The 20,860-nt window shown below is 43.7% G+C and overlaps 1 protein-coding gene and 1 long non-coding RNA gene across 2 annotated transcripts; both read right to left on the bottom strand.

Annotated features, from left to right (window-relative positions):
* Positions 1–1,359: 1,359 nt before the first annotated feature.
* Positions 1,360–19,852, bottom strand: LOC136292361 (uncharacterized). Its single transcript, XR_010721892.1, has 3 exons — positions 19,806–19,852; positions 16,578–16,779; positions 1,360–3,414 (listed from the first exon to the last, which is right to left on the bottom strand). It is a non-coding gene; the product is annotated as an uncharacterized lncRNA (long non-coding RNA).
* GCNT2 (glucosaminyl (N-acetyl) transferase 2 (I blood group)) lies at positions 10,615–14,196 on the bottom strand (the record flags this gene model as incomplete). Its single annotated transcript, XM_066203034.1, is given in 6 exon segments — positions 10,615–11,216; positions 12,379–12,462; positions 13,492–13,654; positions 13,656–13,766; positions 13,769–13,987; positions 13,990–14,196. Coding segments are annotated over 6 exon segments (1,062 nt in total), but the record flags the coding sequence as incomplete, so codon positions are not given.
* Positions 19,853–20,860: the final 1,008 nt, after the last annotated feature.

Here is a 20,860-nt window from a genome sequence, read left to right as displayed (position 1 = left end):
CAGGGGAGTCTAACCTTTCCTTAAGATCCTTCCAACCAGCCACCCCCTCCAGTTTTTTCATCTTTCCCTGTCTTTTCCTGCTGTTTCAAAGTAACATCAGTATGATAAGGTCTCTGGTTTTGATGCACTTCTTCGGTTTGGCTGCCAGAGATCATTGTTTTGTCTCTTCTACAGTGATAAAATATATTGTTTTTTCTACAAAAAAAAAAGAGAGACTGATGAGGCAGGTGTTGCATCCAAAAATCAGTCACACAGTGAAAACAGATTAATTTACTTACAGAAAAGCATAACCTGGAATAGCATTCCTGAAAACAAAGCAAAACAAAATTTAAAAAAAATATCTTAAATAAAATATGGACAGAAATCTGTGATGTTTTTCTGGATTCTTAACTTGAACAGGTAATACAACCCTTAATATATCTGTATACCCATAAAATATCTGTATTTCTTCAGGTTCAGAGCACAACATGCTGTTACATCCGTGAGTTTCAAACTGCCAAGCTCATTGCTTCTGCTGCTGAGTGATATTTTGCTATTCACCTCTGGAGTCTGAACAATGAAATGTGGTGTTGTTTGCACTCTTGGCTACTTTAAATACACAAGACAGTGAACACAGCTTTATTTTATTTGGGATTTTTCAGTTTGGGAGATATTCAGGTTGTTAGACCAAGGAGGGGAAGGGGTGGTCCCAGACTTCCCTTAAGTCTCTAGACTTTCCTAAAAGTCCCTATTTAAAATAATTACTCACTCTGAAATACTTCTCTCTTCAGCTTCCTCCATGACAGCAAGATAGCAAAGCCCTCTCCTCCCCTCTTCAAAATACTAAACAGAATTTCTTCTCTGGAGGTAAACTTTTGGTGCCTTTCTGCCGGAATCCACATCATTAGGTGTTGGCAGCTGTGAAAGCAGAATAAGCTGACTGAGGCAGATCCTGTCTGTTCAGAACCTTCCCTGTGGGTTACCAGCCATGCTCCAGGACATGTAAATGTGTTGTGTTCCTGTTGCAGAACTGCTGCAGTTTGCAATCCAGTTTGTTAAAAACCCCTAAAATTAGCAATGTTTCCATAAAATATTTTCATGGTGGTAAATTGCTGTTATTCAAGAGGTATTCTGTGAACCATCACTGCTTGCTCAGAAGAAAGGCAGGAGAGCAGCACAGTCTCCCTAAATTCAGGCATCCCGATTTTTACTGCTTTTGTGCAGCTGACTGGGTAACTCAACAGTGCTGCTAACGTGCCATGTGAATACAACCACAATAGCTAGAGGAATAAGCATTCATAGGTTTGCTTCCTTGCTTTGTTTTTTAGGACATGATGACTGATACCCATTGTTATAAATGATCAGAGCCAATTTCCAAAATCAAAGATTTATTTAACAAATTTGAAAAGCAATTTCAGGAAACGCCATGATAAATCAGGACAACATCGATCGAATGTTGGGTGGACAATCCGGGAGTAGCAAAGGGTGCTTCTCCGGAGTACTGCCCACAAATTCGGGGTCTCAGGGTAGGTGTTTTATACCATTTTTCTACTCTGAGGCGAAAACAAGACGGTAACAAAGAACCCGAAGAACATGACATCATGTGCATAACACAATCATTGAAATGTCTGGTGTCCGCAAGGGATATCTGAAAGAGTTTCCTGAGAAATTGAAAAGACGTCTGAATGAAAAGTCTCCAAATCTTCTGTCAGAAGGTTCCTGCAGCCCTCTGCCCAGATTGGTGTCTCTCTGGCAGATGTAGAGGTAACACCTTTGGACTGTGAAAAGACTGTGGTATGCAAAGAGATGCCCTGGAACTGTTTCCAGGAATTCAGGGGTTTTTACATTCCACTGCAAAGTTTTAATACACACAATTTTAATCCACGAATTTAATACTATGTATCTATTACACCCATGACTTTTGTCTTCTGTTTGCCACACCAAAATATTCTCAAGCCCCAATTTTAAATTTCTTTCCCTCTGCAGCATGCTTGGTTGGTTAAGTTTTTGTGTACTTTACGGGAGAGTTTTTACTTTACAAAGGGAAAATCTGCTCAGACGTTGGATGGCCTCCCTCTAGTGGCTGTTACTGTAGGATTAAAACAGGGCTGTGTTCTGCCGAACTCAAGGTTGTGTCTACATCAACCACTGTATGCCATGAAAGTGAGTAAACTTGGGAAGAAGTCTTATGCCACATCAAAATACAAAACAGAACGTTATTGCCAAAGCTTAGTTACTGCTTCTTTAGTCCTGAAAAAACTTATCTTCCCCACTTTCCATCTCTCCCTCTGTGTCCTTACACAGGACAATCTAAGGACACTGGTGAATCAAAACCTGCATGTAAATAATTTTTTAAAATTTCTTTTTCCAGTTCAGTTAGTTGGTCAAGTAAGACAAATATGCCAGCCCCTGTTTTTCAGACATGGACTCCTGTGCCTGAAACCCTATCTGATTTTTCTAACCAGGCACGTTGATCTAGTAAAACATCCTGTTTGCTATTACAAACCTTGTCCCAACAGATATTTAAAGAACAGGTATGATCTGGGAAATGCAGCATCTTTATTCCATTTCCAGTGTTTTCTGTTATTCTCTGTAGTAAATATCGGTATCTTTGGCAAAACTGTATCTGTACGTATAGACATAAGTTGTATTCCTGTGTTTAAGATCCTGCTGATTGTAATTAGTTACACTTGCCTTTTAGACAAAAATAGTGCCAGGAATGCATGGCTGTGTTTGTATTTTTGTAGAAAAAGATAGCAATGACAAGGTAGCAAGACAAAAGCTGGAGCTAGAAAACATCCCATTGAAAATTACAAAAATGGAAAGCTCCTGCAGCTGCAAGAGGAGCTTTGCCCTGTTGTGTCTTTTTGGATCTCTCATACTTTAGCCTCCAAGTGTTAAATAATTTGCAGGCAGTGTGAGACAACCCAACCCAAGCTGTATTTACAGAACCTCCCTAAAAATCCTGCATCTCATGAGTTTATTTTCTCACACAGCAGAAATTAAGATTGCTACTGCTATTCTCTTGACTGCTTCTAGTGATGTTGTAGGCTGGGATGTTGTCACCTGAACATACCAGTGAAATTTCCTCTGTCAGTGAAGAGAAACCATACTTTTACTCACACTAGATTTTCCACAAACTAATTCTGGGTGCTATTTGTGTATTTTCACTGGTTTCAATATAGTTGTGTTGATGTGAAATTGCTGTCATTGAAGCTGACTGAAGTTCTCAGGTTTTTTTCTCAATACACATAACTGTGTTACGGATTAAGGATTCTTGAAATAAAATATTTGTTGCTAGCACAGGAGGAGAAAATGGAGAAAAACTTACACATTACCATGACAACTCCATGGTTCTCTTCCAAATCAATCTGCTTCACCACTTCCACCTTCCCATCATGTGCTGGCTGTGTATCCTGGGACATCTGAAACTAGCTGAGAGAAAATCAAATAGTTAGTCCTTTTAAGAGCTTTGTGTTCAGGTTTATGTCCACTTTCTGGGACCTTTCTCCACAGAACTGGGGTAAAGTGCTTTGGAATACACATCAATAGGTGCCTGGCTCCTTACATGGTTGTCAAGTTTCTTTGCTGAGAGCAGCTTTCATGACACAGACAAGATACCATCCCAAAAGACCTAAAGCTTTCATCTGAGCAATAAAATCCCTCTTCTGCAACAGCCTCAGTATCATACTGCACATGATCATTCATGTAACCTTCCTAACCACCACTGCCCTGCAGCACCAGTGCTGTTTGAACACTGGGCCACTAACACACAGTACCTTCACATGAATTTAGTGGAAACTAATGGATTTTTGCTTTGGTTTTTGTTGCTTGTTTGTTTGTTGCTTTGTTTAAGGAAAGAGACTAACAGAACAAATTCAAGTATGATATAATTGGAAGGAGTTATTGAAACTCAATTATAACCTATGATGTTATGTAATAATAGATATAGATTTAGGAGATCATAGGACTTATCCTGGATATAAAGGGGTAAGAGTTTATCTTCTGCTTGTCACTAGTTATCACCTTCTACATGTCACTAAAAACACCTTTTACTAGCCCAGATTTCTCAAGGTCCCATCCAACCTGGTCTTGAACACTTCCAGGGATGGAGCATCCAGAACTTCTCTGGACAGCCTGTCCAGTGCCTCACCACCCTCACAGTAAAGAATTTCTTCCATATATCTGCTCTAAAACCATCCTCTTTAGATTGTAAAGCCATTCCCCCAAGTCTTATCCCTACATGCCTCTGTAAAACATCCCTCTCCAGCTCTCTTGCAGGCTCTCTTTAGGTACTGGGAGGCTGCTCTAAGGTCAGCTGAGAGCCTTCTCTCTTCCAGGCTGAACAGTCCCAACTCTCTCAGTCTGTCTTCATAAGGAGAGGTTTTCCAGTCTCTGATCATCTTTGCAGTCCTCCTCTGGCCTTGCTCCAGCAGGTCCATCCATGTCCTCATGCTGGGGGGCCCAGAGCTGGATGCAGCACTGCAGGTAGGGTCTCACCAGAGCAGGGCAGAGGGGCAGAATCACCTCCCCTGGCTGGCCATGCTGCTTTGGATGCAGCCCAGGATACATTTGGTTTTTTGGGCTGCAGGCACGCACTGCTGGGTCATGCTGAGCAACCAAGAGCCCCAAGTCCTTCTCCTCAGGGCTGCTCTCAATCCATTCTCCCCCACGCTGCATTTGTGCTTGGGATTGCCCTGACCCAGGACCTTGAACTTTGCCTTGTTGAACTCCATGAGGTTCACACAGGCCCCCTCTCCAGCCTCTCCAGGTCCTTCTGGATGCCACCCCTTCCCTCCAGTGTGCTGACTGCAGCACACAGCTCAGTGTCACCAGCAAACTTGCCGAGGTTGCCCTCAATCCCACTGTCTGTGTCACTGACAGAGATGTCAAACAGTGCCAGTCCCAGTACCAACCCTGAGGAATGTCACTCATATCAAGTACCACACAACTCACAACAAGTGCCACGCCACAAAAACTGACTCATGACTTTTAAAATTAATGCAAAAAAGACTGTATGATCCAACTGCAGAACTACCATAGCACTTTGCCATAAACAGCAGTGTGTGTCAGTTATAACTAGAACTTCATGACTTTTTTTCTCCCCTTCTGTATGTTGAGTTTCTCAAATAAAGCAAAATGCCAAAAAGTGTGGTTTTGTCCCAGAGAAAATTTAGGAAAATATTACTTTTTCACAGAAAGCATTAAGGTAAAGATAACCTTTTACAAAAAAAAAAAAAAAAAAAAAAAAAAAAAAAAAAAAAAAAAAAAAAAAAGACAGTGATGGCAGAAGATAATTGCTTTAAATAGCCTGGGATGTGCATTACTATCCCAAATTAAAAATCTGTTCATAACAGATGGCAATAAGTGTGTTGTGTGGGAAGTTTTAGAAAATGCTGATACAATGGCAAAGCAGAAAGATATCTGACAAAACAGGAATGACCCCAGGACATCCACAAAAATACTGGAAGGCACTGCCTTCCAGGAATGGAAAACTACTGACTTCACATTATTCACCATTTCCCAAACTGAGCAAACTAGGCATCTTTGTAAGTTAATTAAAAAGTAGGGTAAAGTGTAGCTCAGTGTGGGGAAAAAATAATTTATCATATTTTTTCTTTAAATAGTTGCTTGAGCAACTGATTTCAGATTCAGAATTTTCCTGGGCTGCTGTTCTTAAAAATACAGTTTGAGAAGTGGTGCTGCTCATAAAAGTTAAAACAAATTTTGTCATGAGCTGCTGCTTTTGTTCACCTCTTTTCTCCCATTCCGTCATGGTTAGCAGAGTTTTGACCTTGAAAACAAGGAACAGGAAAGAGGCACCTTGTGGGCAGCAAAACTGAGCCCTGCTCTGGAAGCCAGGACAGGCACCAGCAGCACTGCACAGCTCAGGTGTGGAGACAGCCACAAGGGAGATGGTTCAGCCCCTCTGACGCCTTTAATTTCATGTCTTTTCTTAGTGGTGGAGGTTTGGAGGAAGAAAAAAACATTGCTTGAGAGCCTGGACCTCTCTCACAGGACAAAGGCAACACAACAAAGGCAACATCCCCTCTAAGCCCTTCCCTTCAGTTTTGTTGCCATTACAATTCCAGTGAGAGCTGTTCTGCATGTGTTGACTCCAAGAGGCAGCCCCTTCCCTTTCCTCCTTGCATCCCCACCACACACCATGAAGACAAACACAGGAGGCTTACACAACATGAGCCACTGTACCCCCATTTCTGTAACATGCACACTTAAACCAACATTGGGCTGGAAATCTTGTGGCATAAAAGGCTGCCTGATTTGCCCTGACCTTCCAAATGCCATACTTGTGATTCCAGGGTCAAACCTATCTACCAACGGGCTAATCTCCAGCAGCCCCCTGAAACAGCCTGTAGTTCCCCTTCAACATTTCTCTCTAGGCAAAGGGACAACTTTACACTTCTATGCCACCAACTGATCCGAGCTTTTCTCCTGCACTTTACAAGCTGATGCACAGGAGTTTGCTCTTTAAAAATCTGCCTGAACTGTTCCCGTCCTTGTGAATATTATTCTGCAAGACATGATTGAAATCCACAGTAACTTCTGCTGGGCACTGGAGCCATATATTTAGGTTTGAGAAACATGCTGGACTTGAGGTGGGTCAAAAATATGTGGGCTGCAGGACATTTACAATCAGCAGGCACGTGCCCCAGTGCTGCCTGCCCCTCAGGTGGAGTGTCTGCCTTGCCAGTCGTGTGCCACGTTCCCACTCCAGTACCGTGGCCTTCGGAGAGCCCCCACTGCCCACCACTTGCCCCCACTGTGCCTCAGCAGCTCTGCAGTGACCAGCAGCACCAACATGGCCACCACCAGTCCCTTCACCCACCTCCATCACTGTGCCCACCCCTGCACTGGCCAGCACCTCCTGGATGATCCTGTTCCTGAAGCCAATGCCACGAGCCACCTCCCACAGCAGGGAAGGGCAGTCTCCCCAGCATCCGCAATTCAGTCACCAGTGTTTCAGAAGATGGAGAGAAGATGATGAGCAGTTGTGGGCAGGATGGAAAGGGTCACCTCTTAACCCTGTACAGCAAAAAGAATTTGTCCGACCAGGTGCATAAGATGGCATGCAAGAATGATTTGCTCTGAAATTCTGGCTTGTATGTTTTCTTGTTTGCCCAGCAAGACAAGTTATCTCACCTGATAGGGAAGGGACGTAGCTGGTAAAGATGGGGGGGCTGTTCTCAAAAGAAAATACTTTCTTTCAAGATGAGTTTGCAACAATGGAGGTAAAATACCCAACACCCCTCCTTAAATATGTTCAAAGGCTCAATTTCATATTTTGCCACCGGAAGTCTTAATTTCTGGGGTGTCCGAAAGCAAAAATATGCATGTGGCAGAGTGAAGGTTTAACTAAAATAAGCTCAGGATTGTTGAGCTTCAAAGCAGACCTCAGAACCAGGAAAGAAAAAATTAAAACTCAGAAAAAAGGAAGAAGCTTATTTAAAACAAAATGTTCTGATTTAAGGCAATGCATGTCATCTTCTTGAGCTGTTAGGCTGCTGACAGTCGTAAGAGTGCTAAACTGCACCTCCTGTGTTTAAACATCTGATGGATAATAAGGAAAAAGTCTCAGTTCTAGTAGCTTCCTCCGATGTTTTGGAGGAAGCTTTTCTGAGCTGTTTTTGACCCATAAACTAATTCTAGTGTATATGGGAGAGTTGCAGTCCTGGTTTAGAGGAGCTGAATTCTAGAGGGCAGTTCAGGAAACCCTTTCTTTTCCCAGTGAGCTGGACTTGTGGGGACATGCTGGGTGCCAAGGACAGGCAACGTGAGAGCCGCTCTACAGGAACTGCCTGTGCCCACCTCACCACCCATTTAGCCATGGTTCTGCCTATTTCCACCCTGGCTGTGTGCTGGCAGCAAAGTTTGTATCTCAACATGTGCAACACAGCTTTAGGTGTGGTCAGATGAATTTGCTCATAGGTGAAAGGAGGGGGTAGGCTCAGGTGGTCTGGATCTTCCCCCTAAAACAACCCAGGGCTGTTGGCAACTCAGCATTTGGGAATGTCAAGAAAAATCTCTGTTACTGCTGGACTGAATTTTGTTAGTTACACACATGAGTTATCACAGACATTACCTGATGCTGGTATTTGGAGAGAAAAACAAATCTTCCTTAAATTACTCTCATCTAATTCTGTTCTTCAAGGAGTTATGCTCTTTGAAGCCTCCGACACCAATGTCTGATAGTTTAAAAGATAAAGCAGAACAAAATGAGGGAGCACAAGCCCTTTTAGTAGCTGTGCTTTTTCAACAAGTCTTATTGAAGACATACTCATCCTTATCCCATCCTCACTAAGGCTGTTTCACTAAGAAGCAAACTGTTGTGAAGAAAAGGATTATTCCTTTGCAGTACTTAAATTCCAATGACTGTGAATTGCATATAGACCAAAACCTGCTTTAAGTTATATCTTCTGAGGTGAACAGATATTTGAATGGGGGCTAGAGGACAAGAGTGATTTTTCAGAAATTCTGCAATTAAGGTGATTTTGTGATTGCTGCAATGGTGTTGCAACACTTTCTCTTGAGCAGGTTTTTTAAAAGAGGAAGGTTTTGATGAGATTACAACCTTGTGGGCCTGAGACTCAAAAACAGTCATAGGAAAATCCCTGTGTTTTTAATACTTTATTCCCATGAGAAGTTCTTGCTCAATCAGGAAGTCTCATTAAAATAATGGAGAATAGGAACAAAAGAATGAGGATTAGTTATATGAGTAATGATGAAGACATAGGTACAAAACACCTTTTTTCTAGAGCTTGGCTTATTCAACCAGCATCACTATCTGGAATCATATTAAAAACTTTTGTGTCTCTGTCTGTCTGACTTTTGAAGGGTGGGGACTAAGCTAAGGAAAATTAACAATTATACCAGGCAGAACAGAACCACATTATTGTATATTAGTATGACGTGTGCATTGCAGGGAAGGTTGTTCCAAGAGCCCATCTACAAATGACAGTGGGATGGAGAGGCACCAAAATGATTTTGAATTATTAAGTTGCTGTGGTGAAGAGTTCAATGCAAGTTAAAGAATCTGAAAAAAACCCCACAGATCTGTCTGTTCAAGCAACTGGCCACGTTAAAACTTAAAAATAAGGAAATGGCTAACGTGGGGTGTTTCTCTTTCATCTCACACTCACATCCAAGAGGTGTGAATGAGGTGTTCTTTGACAACTAAGAGCTCTGTTTGGGAAATAAGGCTACTGCATCAGATAAACTGCAGTGAAGGGTAACTCCCATCTCCCTTGTGATCCTACTGCCACTACTGGAGACGTATGTGTGGCCATTTTTCTTATTTTTCTTATTTTTCTGTATACTATTCAGTTCCCAACTGAGGAGTTGACATCAGGATGATGCATATATATTTTCAAAGTCCAGAAGTGGTTTAACATTCCACCCACAAACAAAACTATCAAAACATTTTCTTTCCTTTGAAATAATAGACAAAATTTATGGCTGTATTAGCAACCTTCTTCCTGCCTGGAGAGAGTTGATGTGAGACTGATTCTTTGAGTTTAGACAGACACAATAAGCAACTGTGTCAAAACCGCTTGGAATTGTGGCTGGCACACAGCCGTGTGAATCCTTGGAAAAGTAAGCACAAGCTAGAGTGCAACATCATCTTCCACTGATCCCCAATTTTGGTGTCGCATTAGCAGCAACAAAAAGTATACTGAAATTTTGGCTGCTCATGTTCTCAGCTGCCTCCATCTGATGGAAAGCAGCCCTGTGGTTAATGTGACCTGCCCTTGCAGATAAGTGCTCTGGGCTTGTGGGCTTGCAGAGGACACTGGGCTACTGCTCTGGTAGCAGCCAGCACACACCTGGGCACCGGGCACAGGGAAGGGAGTGAATGGGTGATTGCTGTGGCAGCCAAACTGTTGCTGTTACAGGCAAACTTCCTCTTACAGCTTTTAGCCTGGGGGGATTGCTAAGCATTTAGCAGCTCTTATATTTCGATTGGTAATCCTCACTGAATCACTGCCTCAGCCCAGTGATCCCGAAGTTGCTGTGTTCCCATACCTCCCTGCAATAAGTGCGTCTGAGGAGATATGGGTACTGGGATGAGGTTATTGATGCTGGGCTTAGCGTGAGACTAAGGGAAAATAAACCTCTGGCTGTGAATGTTCTCATGCAGTGGGGTTTTTTTTTGTGGTATTCAGGAGCCATAAAAGTGGTGGCCAGAATCACAAATGAGTGCCAGACCCTGATGTCTCTTACGCTTGTCATCAGGGAAGGAAAGCAACAGGAAAGGAGAACACTGGAAAACTGGTCCCCAGAGCAGCAGCAGCTGTTCTACATATCCTATAAAAGCAGGTTGGAGGCAATGCCTCTGATACGTTTCCCAGGCTGCAGTAACTGTGTCTTTCTAACAGTGCAAAAAGGACAAAGGCCAACTTGCCAAGAAGCTGTCAAGAGGGACTCCAGGAAGGGTTATTTTGGCAACAAAGAGCTTCTGGTGCTCAGGCATCTTGTGCACGCTCACCCTTAGCAAGGAGAGCAGAGGCAATAGTGCAAGCACATTTTGTTATTCCACAGGTGAGCCAGTGCTGAAAAGCAGTTTAGTCCAGTGCATTAGACCAGGAGTCAGGTGTCAGTGTGCCAGTGCTGGCTTTGCCAGTGGTACAAAACCTGCTTTAAGACTCTGGGAATATCATTTCACCCTTTTCTGCCTGCTTCTGTGAATGGAAAATAAAAGCACTGATCTCCCTTGTAAAAGCATGTTGGTGTCTCTGAATGAGAAATGCTGCTGTTACTTCGTGTGACCTTTCTTTTCCCACTTGAAGAAGTAAATTGCTGGTGACCAGTCAATAGACTCACCTCGCATACCCTGAGGGATTGTTTTCACTCGAGACTGCTTGTGTCCCAAATTATTCATAGGCTGTGACTATATTGCATGAAAGCGAGGGCAGGAATTTGGCTTGGAAGAAGTAAGGGAGCTCAATAGCATGGTCTGGGGATGCACACCTCTCCCATTACTTTCTGCTTTATTTGAGCAGAGAGAGGAAAGGTGTCCCAGTGGTAGCACTGTGACCTGCACTGTGATGGTGCAAACTTCTCCAGAGTCCTGGGGAAAGTCATTAAGGGCCAGAGAGACACTTCAGACCTACATACCTTGGAAATACTTTCCCTTGATTCCCCCATGCTTTTCTTTCTTATCTGAAAGGTGACTTTCAAGAATTTTCTGTCATGCAGGAGTCTTGTGCGAGATAAGTGGCCTGAGATGAATACCAAAGACTAGTTAAGGCTGTTATTTGAAAACCAGCTGATTGAAAGTCTTAAGCCTTTAAGAGGGTAAGAAAAAGTCTTGGTCTTCATTACATGACTCTAGGCAATAAACATGCTATTTTAAGATTTGTGGAAAAGTCTTTTTTTATCTTTTATCTGAACTGAGATTATCGTGGCTGATATTGACACTACAAATAACTGTTTGGTTTAGCTCTTTCATGGTATGCTACCCATCCAAACCGGTCCTTAAATGACTCCTCTGCTTGCCTGGATGCCTGCACCTTTTTGTTCTAACAGCTGGACTGTCCTGACATTACCTCCCTTTGATATGCCTGGAAACTTAAAAGGAGTGGCTTGGTCAAACTTGGACAGGAGTTTTTTGTTAGGGCCTGGAACTGAGTCCCAGGCTAGCATCCCACACACTGAGAGGGATGAACTCTCACCCCAGAGTTGCCCAGCATTCTTGGATCTGGCTTGGATACATTCAGGTGGGTGTGTGACTGAGTGTTATCCTTGTAAGTTTGGGTTCAAAATCCTGTGCAACCACAGCCTCTGAGCACGTCTGTCAGAGCTGCATGGCCACTTTTGGACAGGCAATCTAATGTGATGGCAAGGGAAAAAAGGAAGAGGAGAAAAAAAAATATGTGCTGTGGAAGTGTTGCATCTTTCAGATGCAAAAAGAGCAACCACAAAAAAATGTTCTGCCCATACTGGAAAACATACAGTGGTTATAATGGAAATAACAATGAAATATGCAGGTTATGTGAGCTACACAGTACAATACAACAAATGTCAGCCACCTAAAGCTTTCTGACTGTGGAGAACATATTTGGTCCCAGGTTTATGGGTTCTGAGGCAATGGACTGTAATAAGATCACAGCAACCATCTTCCTGGAAAAGTGGTCTAGCTACAAATACTATATGCTCATAATTATACTATAATTATCTTGATCAGTAATCACTTGTGCTTCTTGTGCAGGCCAGTGGTAAAATACAATTATCAGAAGAGCAAGCACTATGCTCATAAAGTTATGTGGTAATTTGAAAGTTAAAGTAAACATGCTCTGCCTCTGTTACTGCTCCCTATGTTTATTTCCCAAGTTACAGTAGGGAGAATGTGGAAAGAAAGAAAAAGAGAGGAGAAAATTTTACCTGTGCTTCCATTCCTCATATCCTTGCTTTGGGCTGCTGGGAAGGTCTCAGCAGTGGGGAGCAGTGGAGTCCTCCCATGTGCTTCTAAAAGCAACATGTGTGAGGGTGAAATCCTGTTCATCTTCCAACCCTTTCCCAGTCATGTGAACAAGGTGAAAGTAATAGTAAATACTCACAGTAAAGATGAAAATCCTGATTCTTATTCTGCTTCTCTGCATAAATTCTTGACTTTGTACAATGGAGTTTAGGCAGTAGTTACAAGTTACGTGGGGTTTTTTTGCGATTGCTATGGGAGAGATGCTGTGTGTGGTCCCATAGAAAAGCATGTGAAGGCTAGAAGTCGACTCCAGCCTGAGTTCAAATTTTCTGGAACTGACTTCAATTTGTTGAAAAAGGAAATTTCCCACACCAAAATGAACATCTTGTACAAAATTTCTTTACTACAATGCTTGTATAGATTGCATATTTTAACCTTTATTACTTTTCATCATCTCAGATTTTACAGTTGAATCAGCTGAAATGTCCAAGGATTTCTGTTTTCTTAGATCCCCGGGCACCTTTCTGCTCAGACATGGAACCATAATGCACATTCTGGACATCACAGACACCTCTCCCTCAATGCTCCAAAAGGGACAGTAAGATAGATCAACTTTGTATAACAATTAAATATTTCATCTAGGTTTTGCCAAAATCAACTTCAGATTATGCTTCTGCATGTGTATATGCATCTGCACCTATGAAATAGAAACATAAAATGGTTTGGGTATGGAAAAAGATCTTGAAGATTTTGTAGTTCCAAACCCCTTTCCATGGGCAGAGACACTTTCCACTAGACCAGGTTCCTCAAAGCCCCATTCAACCTGGCCTTGAAGACTTCCAGGGATGGGCCATTTACCACTTCTCTGGGCAGCCTGTTCCTTTTCCAAACCATCACCACAGCAAAGAATTTCTTCCTTATATGTAATCTAAACCTACCCTTTTTAAATTAAAGGCCATTTCCCCCATCCTGTCACTGCATATTCTTGTAAGAAGACCCTCCCAGGTTTCTCCATGCGTGAAACAAGCACGAGTGTTTGTATCTACAGAAAAAAATCTAAGTGAAAGCGTGCTCACCTGGAATCCTGCAAGGCATCATCCAGGAGTGCCCCTTAAGGCTGTTCATGTCCTCAGGCCAGGCCAGCAGATGGGGAACACAATGAACCTCCAGCACAAACCCCACAAAGAGCCAGGTGATGGCCACATAGGCAGAGCCAAAATAGACAGTCAGGTTTTGTGGCTGGGAGCGTCTTGCACACAAATGTCCACAGCATGAAAGAAAAGGAGGACTAAAATTGCTCCCTGTGCACATATTTGGTGCAGGTGGTGATTTGGGGAGGTGGCAGAACGTTCTGGGTGTGATGTTCTTGCCCGCAAGGCCCTTCAGCAGCTGGAGGATCTCCCTGATGTTCTTCAAGGAGAGGTCCTACCCACAGGTGTGAGTAGGTAGCACGAGGGCACTGCCAAGGCCAAGCAAGTCTCTCGTGCCGTGGAGGTCAGTGTACAGGTGGGAGATGCTGCCTTAGACCGCCCCCTTTGCCCAGGAAACAAGGGAGGCACTGAGAAAGCAGTGCTGCCTGCTGCAAGGGAAATGGCTCCTTGAGTGACGTCCGCATGAATACAGTAGACATTCTGGAGCATGAGCAGCTTCCTGAAGAAAAGCTCGAAGGTCTCAAACTCTTTGAGCAATGTCATGATGTAAGCGAGGGTGCGGGCGGCCTCCTCAACTGTGAGGACACAGGTGATGTGGTGGTTCTGTGTGACCTACTCTGTGCAGTAGGGGGGTTAGGTTTGTTCCTTTTACTCTAAAGAATTTTTTCCCCGTAAGTTACCAAGGAGACCAAGTTGGATACTTAAGAGTACTTAACCAGAACAAAGAGGTGGACAAAGCTTGAAGGGGGAGTTAACGCGAGTTTTGGGGCAGGTAAAGGACAGAGCTTGAGGCAGGGGCGCTTTGTTCTTTTCAGCGTTCGGGGAGAGAGAGAACGGCTGGGTTGCTGCTTGCAGCTTGAGAAATTCACTGTCGCTGGAGGGGTCCAGTCCTGGGGTAATCTGCCATCATCTGCTTGCTCTGGAATTCTGAGCTTCTCTGCCGCCCTGCTGGAGCCGGGCCAGCCCTGCTCCACTTCGGCGCTGCTCCTCTTGCTACAGTGTGACCCTGCACCACCTGCCCTGCCGGGACATCCTGCTGTTCCAGCCATCAGCCCGGACTTTTCCACTGTTCCAGCTTGGTGCTCTGAGGATACTGCAGAAGCACCGAGACTAAACTGCCCTGGGTTTTTGTAAAGCAAAGCCCTCAAGGTTCTTGGTACTATTTTTGTTATTAATGCTGTAGTTCTTGTTGTTGGGGGTTTTGTTTGTTTGTTTGTTTGTTTGCTTTGTTATACATACTAGTAAAGAGCTGCTATTTCTATCCCCAAATCTTTTGCCTAAAAGCCTCCAACTGCACATTTATAATTAGACCAAAAAAAAAAAAAAAAAAAAAAAAAAAAGAAAAAAGAAAAAAAAAAAGGCGGGGTGGGGGGGTGCATTCTCCATTTCCAAAGGAAACTCCAGCTTTCCCTGGCAGATACCTGTCTTCCCAAAACAAGACATGCAGTTAGGTTCTCTGAATGGTATTTTCCTTCAGAAGGACACCTTATCTTCAATAAGTGCTTTACAGACTTCTGCTAAAATTAAGCTCACTTAGAAGTTCAGCCTCCTAAGAGGTTTTTGTGCTTGCAAATGAACAGCGTAGAAAACAAATGGAAGTGAAACACTGTGACTCAACAGCAAAAAGGCAGTATCTGAGTGTTGCACAGAGGAGCAATTCATTGCTTCTCAGAAAGAATCTCTCTTGAAATGCAATATCTGACACCACCAACAGCTTGCTTTGATGGCTGTGCTTGCTTCCTGCATGGATCCATCTGATGCAGAGTGTGCTGCTGCTGCCCTTACTTTCAATATTAATAGTTGCACAGTCATCACTGATGTGGAAGCAGCATAACTAAAGAACAACTTGCAGATGGAAGCTGCTCCACAGCACCCTGAAGATTAAACAGACATGTTGCATAATTACTGTCTTGGTAATGAGCAGCTGGCACATATTTCAGAGTGTCCCCAAATTCAATTTTTGGGTATGTTCTTAACTGCGTTCTCCCCACTCTCCCTGCATGTATTATACAGCTGTTAAAATTTCTGTGCATGTACCCTACGACAGGAAAACTTCATATTTATCTCATGCAATTATTTTTTTTTTTTACTTGCAGGATTTTTTTTAACCACCCCAAAGTGTCACACATCACTGCTTCTGAATTGTGAAAGATTTTTAACATGAAATAAATACTACTTCAGTATGCCCCAGTGGCAATTACACTACTAGATCAAGCATATATGTAAGCTGTTGTGGCCTTTCTGCTCTTTGATATTCTGGATAAATATAATTTCTAGAAGGCAATTATCAGAAACCCATTTAAATACATACCATTTTCCAGCCAAAGAACACAGGATGAAGAACCACTCATCCATTCATCTGTCTTCCATCTCTATATTTCTGTCTTCACTATTCTTCATTTCTCATATAAGGCCACCAACACTCACATATAAGAAGCAAGAGAATTTTTGCCCCTGAGTAGAGTTACATCACAGCCATCAAGTTTTTTCAGCAATATTTTCATTTGCAAATTTGAAACCTGACAAACAGTTTCTGGTAAGTCTCTTTGTTCCAGCTGTGAGTCTGTTCATGTGGATCTCCTGCTGTGACACAGCATGTTTGGGACATGCAAACTTTTCTCAACATCACCTTCTTTTGTTCCCATGTGAAGCAATGCTGAGGCAAAATCAGTTGCTCTGAGATTTTGCCAATAAATGTTCTAAGTGGGCAGCGCATTGTGCTGCAGAGGGAGAAACACCATCGCCCACCTTCCAGCCCTTGCAGACAAGTCACCCCTGACACTGGCAGATCTCTCCCAGAAGCTGCACTTCCCTCCCATCATGGCCCCCAACAGTCTCCAGGATTCTCTGTTCGAGCAGACTGCAAGCTGCTGGCAGTGGCTTCAGCCCATAAAATACAGTCACAAGATGTAACGAGGAGAGGAGCCCTGGAGAAGCTTTGTGAGGATTTATGGCCAGAATATCCCCCAGGAGGGGCAGCGGTGCAGGACAAATCTGGCAGTCAAGCTTACCTGGAGACAGCAAGCAGCTGAGCCGCTCCTCACTGGACAGTCAGCAGGGACAGGTGGGGATAGCTGTCTCACACTGGAGGTCCAGGGCAATGCTCTTTGTGGACACCAGTGCTTTCAGCAGGAGAACAGCTCCAGTGGAACTGAGGAGCTGGAATGGAGGTCTCCAAAGTCCCAGGAAGTAACACAGGCTCACCTGATGCTGCTGCAGGCCAACAGTACAGCTTGTTACAAGATGCACAATCCTGACCTGAGACCACTATCCAAGTCTAGCAAAGAAAGGCACAGCCAACACCACCATGAGGGAAAAACATGTCCCAGCTCAGTCACTGGTGAATGCTGTCCTAGGGAGCACAGACTTGCTCAGAATGCTTCAAACTAATTTGATTGTTACACTGAATTATATCCAGGAACAAACACCACTCCCGTCTGACACCTCAGAAAGGCAAATTACCATGACAGCTAGTGACTATCAGACCAGCAGCCTCTTGCTGTCCTCTCTGCATTCCACAGACTGTGGAGTTCATAGCCTTCCCACCTCCTCACTGGGTCAGCTGGCTGCAACACCATTTCTCCCCTTCTGCCATAGTCTTAACATGAGACCTCCATCCAGCTGGAGTTAGGAGGATGTGTAAGGAGAAAAGCAGAGGGAAAGATGCTAGCATTCCTGTAGGAGTCAGGGTTTCATTGAGAGGGTTCTCAGCTGGGGGCAGACAGCACAGGTAGCTTTTCTGAAGTACAATGGCTGAGATCTTTCAGGGCATTTAGATGTCTTGGAAACTATCAGATTTTTAAAACTGCAGTAGGCACGGTGTAATCTGCTACACAGCTGGGAAGGCCTCTAGGATCTCGAAATATTTATTTTATATATATTATATATATGTATGTAGATTCTTAGTTGTTGAAGCCTGCACTACTAGTATGGTCCATATGAAACAGGTAAAGCTACATGCAGAAAATGAGATGAGCCTGCTCCTCACAGGAGTACAATGCTGTAGTGGTTTGAAAGCAAAACAAATGAGAAGCTCCAAGTCAGAGACATAATTTAACAGGAAGAGAAAAAAAAAAGGTAAAATAAAAATAGATGCAATAATACAAAAGACCACTGAGAGAGTCGGAAAACAATCTGTGCAGGGTGATGGAAGCAGTCCAGATGAGGTGGTCTTCCTGAAGCAGTGATCCCGTAGAAAGGTCAGGTAGCTCAAATCCTCTGGGAATCCAGTGGGTAAGGGCCCCCTGTACTGTCCCAAACCTCAGATTATATCCAGGTGAGAATGCTTGGTTCCTCCCCCTGAGCAGAGCATCTCACAATAGGATGATGAGTCATGCAGGGGGTCCTTGATGGCCCATTAAACAGAGACAACTCCCAGACGGAGATATCCATGAGTCATGGGCAAGGCATTTGATGGGCTATTAACAGAAGATAATGGCCCAGAGGGAGAGGGTCTGGGAAAACACTGCCCCACCTGGATTCAACAGTTCATGAAGATGGTGATAGAATACTTTGTGCACATCCTATACTACAACCAGGGACAAATGCAATATTTAATTTTTCCTTGGTGTGTTTTGTTGTTGGTTGGGGTTTTTTGTTTTGTTTGTTTGTTTGTTTTCCTTGCACAGACATTGCTGCAACACCTTTGCAGAAATCCAGGCTCACTGTGATCCTTTGGTACCAAGAGCCTTGGGGAAAAGAAGGCAGCATGCTTGGTGCTACTTCTTAATCCCTGTGCCTAGATTCTCTGGCAGTTAATATTTAGATACCTGAAAACATACTGCTGTGGGAAATCACGCTGTCAAAAGCTTTGGGATTTTGAGGGACTTTTTTGGGTTTGTTTTTTAGCACTAGTTCTCTCTTCCGCTGCTCTGTGTGAAATAGACCCATGCTTGAATTATAGGCAAAAATCACCAAACCAAACTAACCCTCCCCACCCCAGGGAAAAAAAAAAAAAAAAAAAAAAAAGTACTGTACAAGTCACATGAGCCACCTCAATGGAAAAAAGTCTTTTTCAGGTATTGGTGTTGTTGATTTACAGACTCATCCAAAGTTCAGGTGCAAGGAGCAGACAAATCTAGATGTACATCTGAACCATCTTATGTCACCTATCACCAGCAAGGTGTGAGGAAACATCATGAGGGTCCTGGCATCTTCTGTCATATATTATATTGGACTTCTGCATATTCTGGGTGCAAGAACAGAGTTATGGGACAAAAAGATAACAGATGATCGAGTTTACCATGCAATTTAACAAACAGCCTCTGTAAAAGGGCTCTGTGCTGGCAGAACTAAGGTTGCTGCTGACTGAGATTTGCAGTGCCACTCCTTTCTATTGTTCCCTGGACCTGCATTGAAGCAATTTTCATTTTATCATGAGAGGAGTTTTTGGTGTGGTTCCTGTAGTAGAAACATAGTCCCCAGTAGGATTGGGGATTGAAATTGTCTTTCAGGTGGATGAATGGAAATAGACTTTTCCAGACAATGAGGATATTATCTTAGGAATAGGGTTAGAAGTCAGTAAGCGGCTCCTGGCCTTAATAAATACAGGTAATTGGTTTCAGCTAATTTGTTAGCTAATTAAAAAGCAAGATGCACAGGGTTTGCACATTGGTTTTGAGTTCCTGTTTGGCCTCAGTCAGTAGTGATGAATGTGACGCATTTCGTTTTTATTTGGAATCACTTGGCATATTTTATTTTGTTGTTAAGACCATCTGTATCATGATATTCCTTTTCCTGGCCCTCTCATGCAGAGCTGTCAGTTTGAACTGCCACCACTGTTAAATTCAGAGTGAGCCTGTAGGGAGCAGACAATTCTTCCTCAGTGTGGTTTTTCTGGTTAGGAAGTGCAGGTAGCCACAGATGACTGTTTTGTGCCCAAGTAACGGATCCCTTCATCCCTCAGCCTTCTAAACTGAATGAGATGAAACTTCTTTGGTCTTGTGTTGGTTTGGGATGTCCTACAATGTGCATGGTGTCTCTAAAACTGTCCACTTGGAGCAGCCCTGTTTTCTCTCAAACATGCCTTACTCACCTGCCCTGTCTGAGCTGGAAGGCAAATATATACACCGTATAACACAGGGGAAGTGAAAACAGACTCTGAGCGCAAAAGCAGTCAAAACTTATTCCTATCTCTCCTCTGCCCTTCCTTTTTCCTTATTCACAGCAGTCTTTGCCATTCCTGCACTTCCCAGCCAGCCACAATCTGACTGTTGAAAGAGAAGAAAATCCAAACCTACCTGGAGCAGGAGTTCCCAGGCAGACGTGCTGGCACCGGACAGTCACAGCACGGCAGCACAGGCAGCAGATGGGAGGAGAGATGAAATGACACATTGAGGCAAATGCTAGCTCAGCTCACATGGTCCAGCAAAACCACGGAGTAATCTGATTGCACACAGCCAGTGAGCACATCTGTTTGCACAAACAGCAGGGGCCAGACAATGCACCATCTCATCTGCCTTTGTCTTGCTGTGCTCTCAAGCTCCAGGCACAGAGCCTCTTAGCCTGTAGGAGCTTCACTGCTTGTCTGCCTTTGCAGTAGACTTGTAGAGCAAAGATTTTGGGAATAGGTAAGCTGCCTAGCCTCTTGGCAGAGCACATTTTGCCAGTCAGACTTACTACTGCTCCAAAGCAGAGCGCTCAACAGCTCCCTTCTCCAATTAATTTCCAACAGGGACATGCTCTCACCTCTGTGCAAACTACTCCTCATCAGCTGCTCAGGAGCAGCAGCACGGCATTCTCTTCCCTGCTCATTTATCCTCCTGCTCAGGGAAAGCAAGACATAATTAAACACGTCCTAATAGAGGACAGGCAGGCTGTGGTGGTGAAGCTGTTTTTTTTCTGTAAATATGACTAGATTTTATAGCTGACACTGGGGTAGTCGAGGCATGGATAGGCATAGGGATCTGTTTTTTCAATGCAGATTAATATACACACTAGTGTCCAGTAAAGTATGAATGTACACGAGCAGCTACTATTTGTCCTGGAGGAGTGTCCGAAGGCAGCTGACAGTGGGTTTTGCAAACATTTGGGCACTTGCTAGCTTTATGAACATGAACCCAAGGTGTTCCCCTCGGTGTGTGAAGTGACATAGTTTGTGTTGGACCCCCAGAGAGGTGTCAGGTCAGGGCAGTGACCCTGCAGCCCGGTGTCTGCACGGCCAAGGGTCTGCTCCCAGCTGCAGGTGTGTCAGCAGCTAGAGGAGTAAAGCAATTCCATTTGCAGGTTGGGAGTCACCTGCTCTGCCAAGCAAGTCTGACCACAGCCCTGGCTGCTGGTACAGGTGACTGGCTGT

The sequence above is a fragment of the Chamaea fasciata genome, unplaced genomic scaffold (assembly GCF_029207755.1).
Source record: "Chamaea fasciata isolate MVZ Bird 193981 ecotype frontalis unplaced genomic scaffold, bChaFas1.0.hap1 SCAF_1, whole genome shotgun sequence".
Taxonomy (NCBI): Eukaryota; Metazoa; Chordata; class Aves; order Passeriformes; family Sylviidae; genus Chamaea; species Chamaea fasciata.
This window is presented reverse-complemented; position numbering and strand designations above follow the sequence as displayed.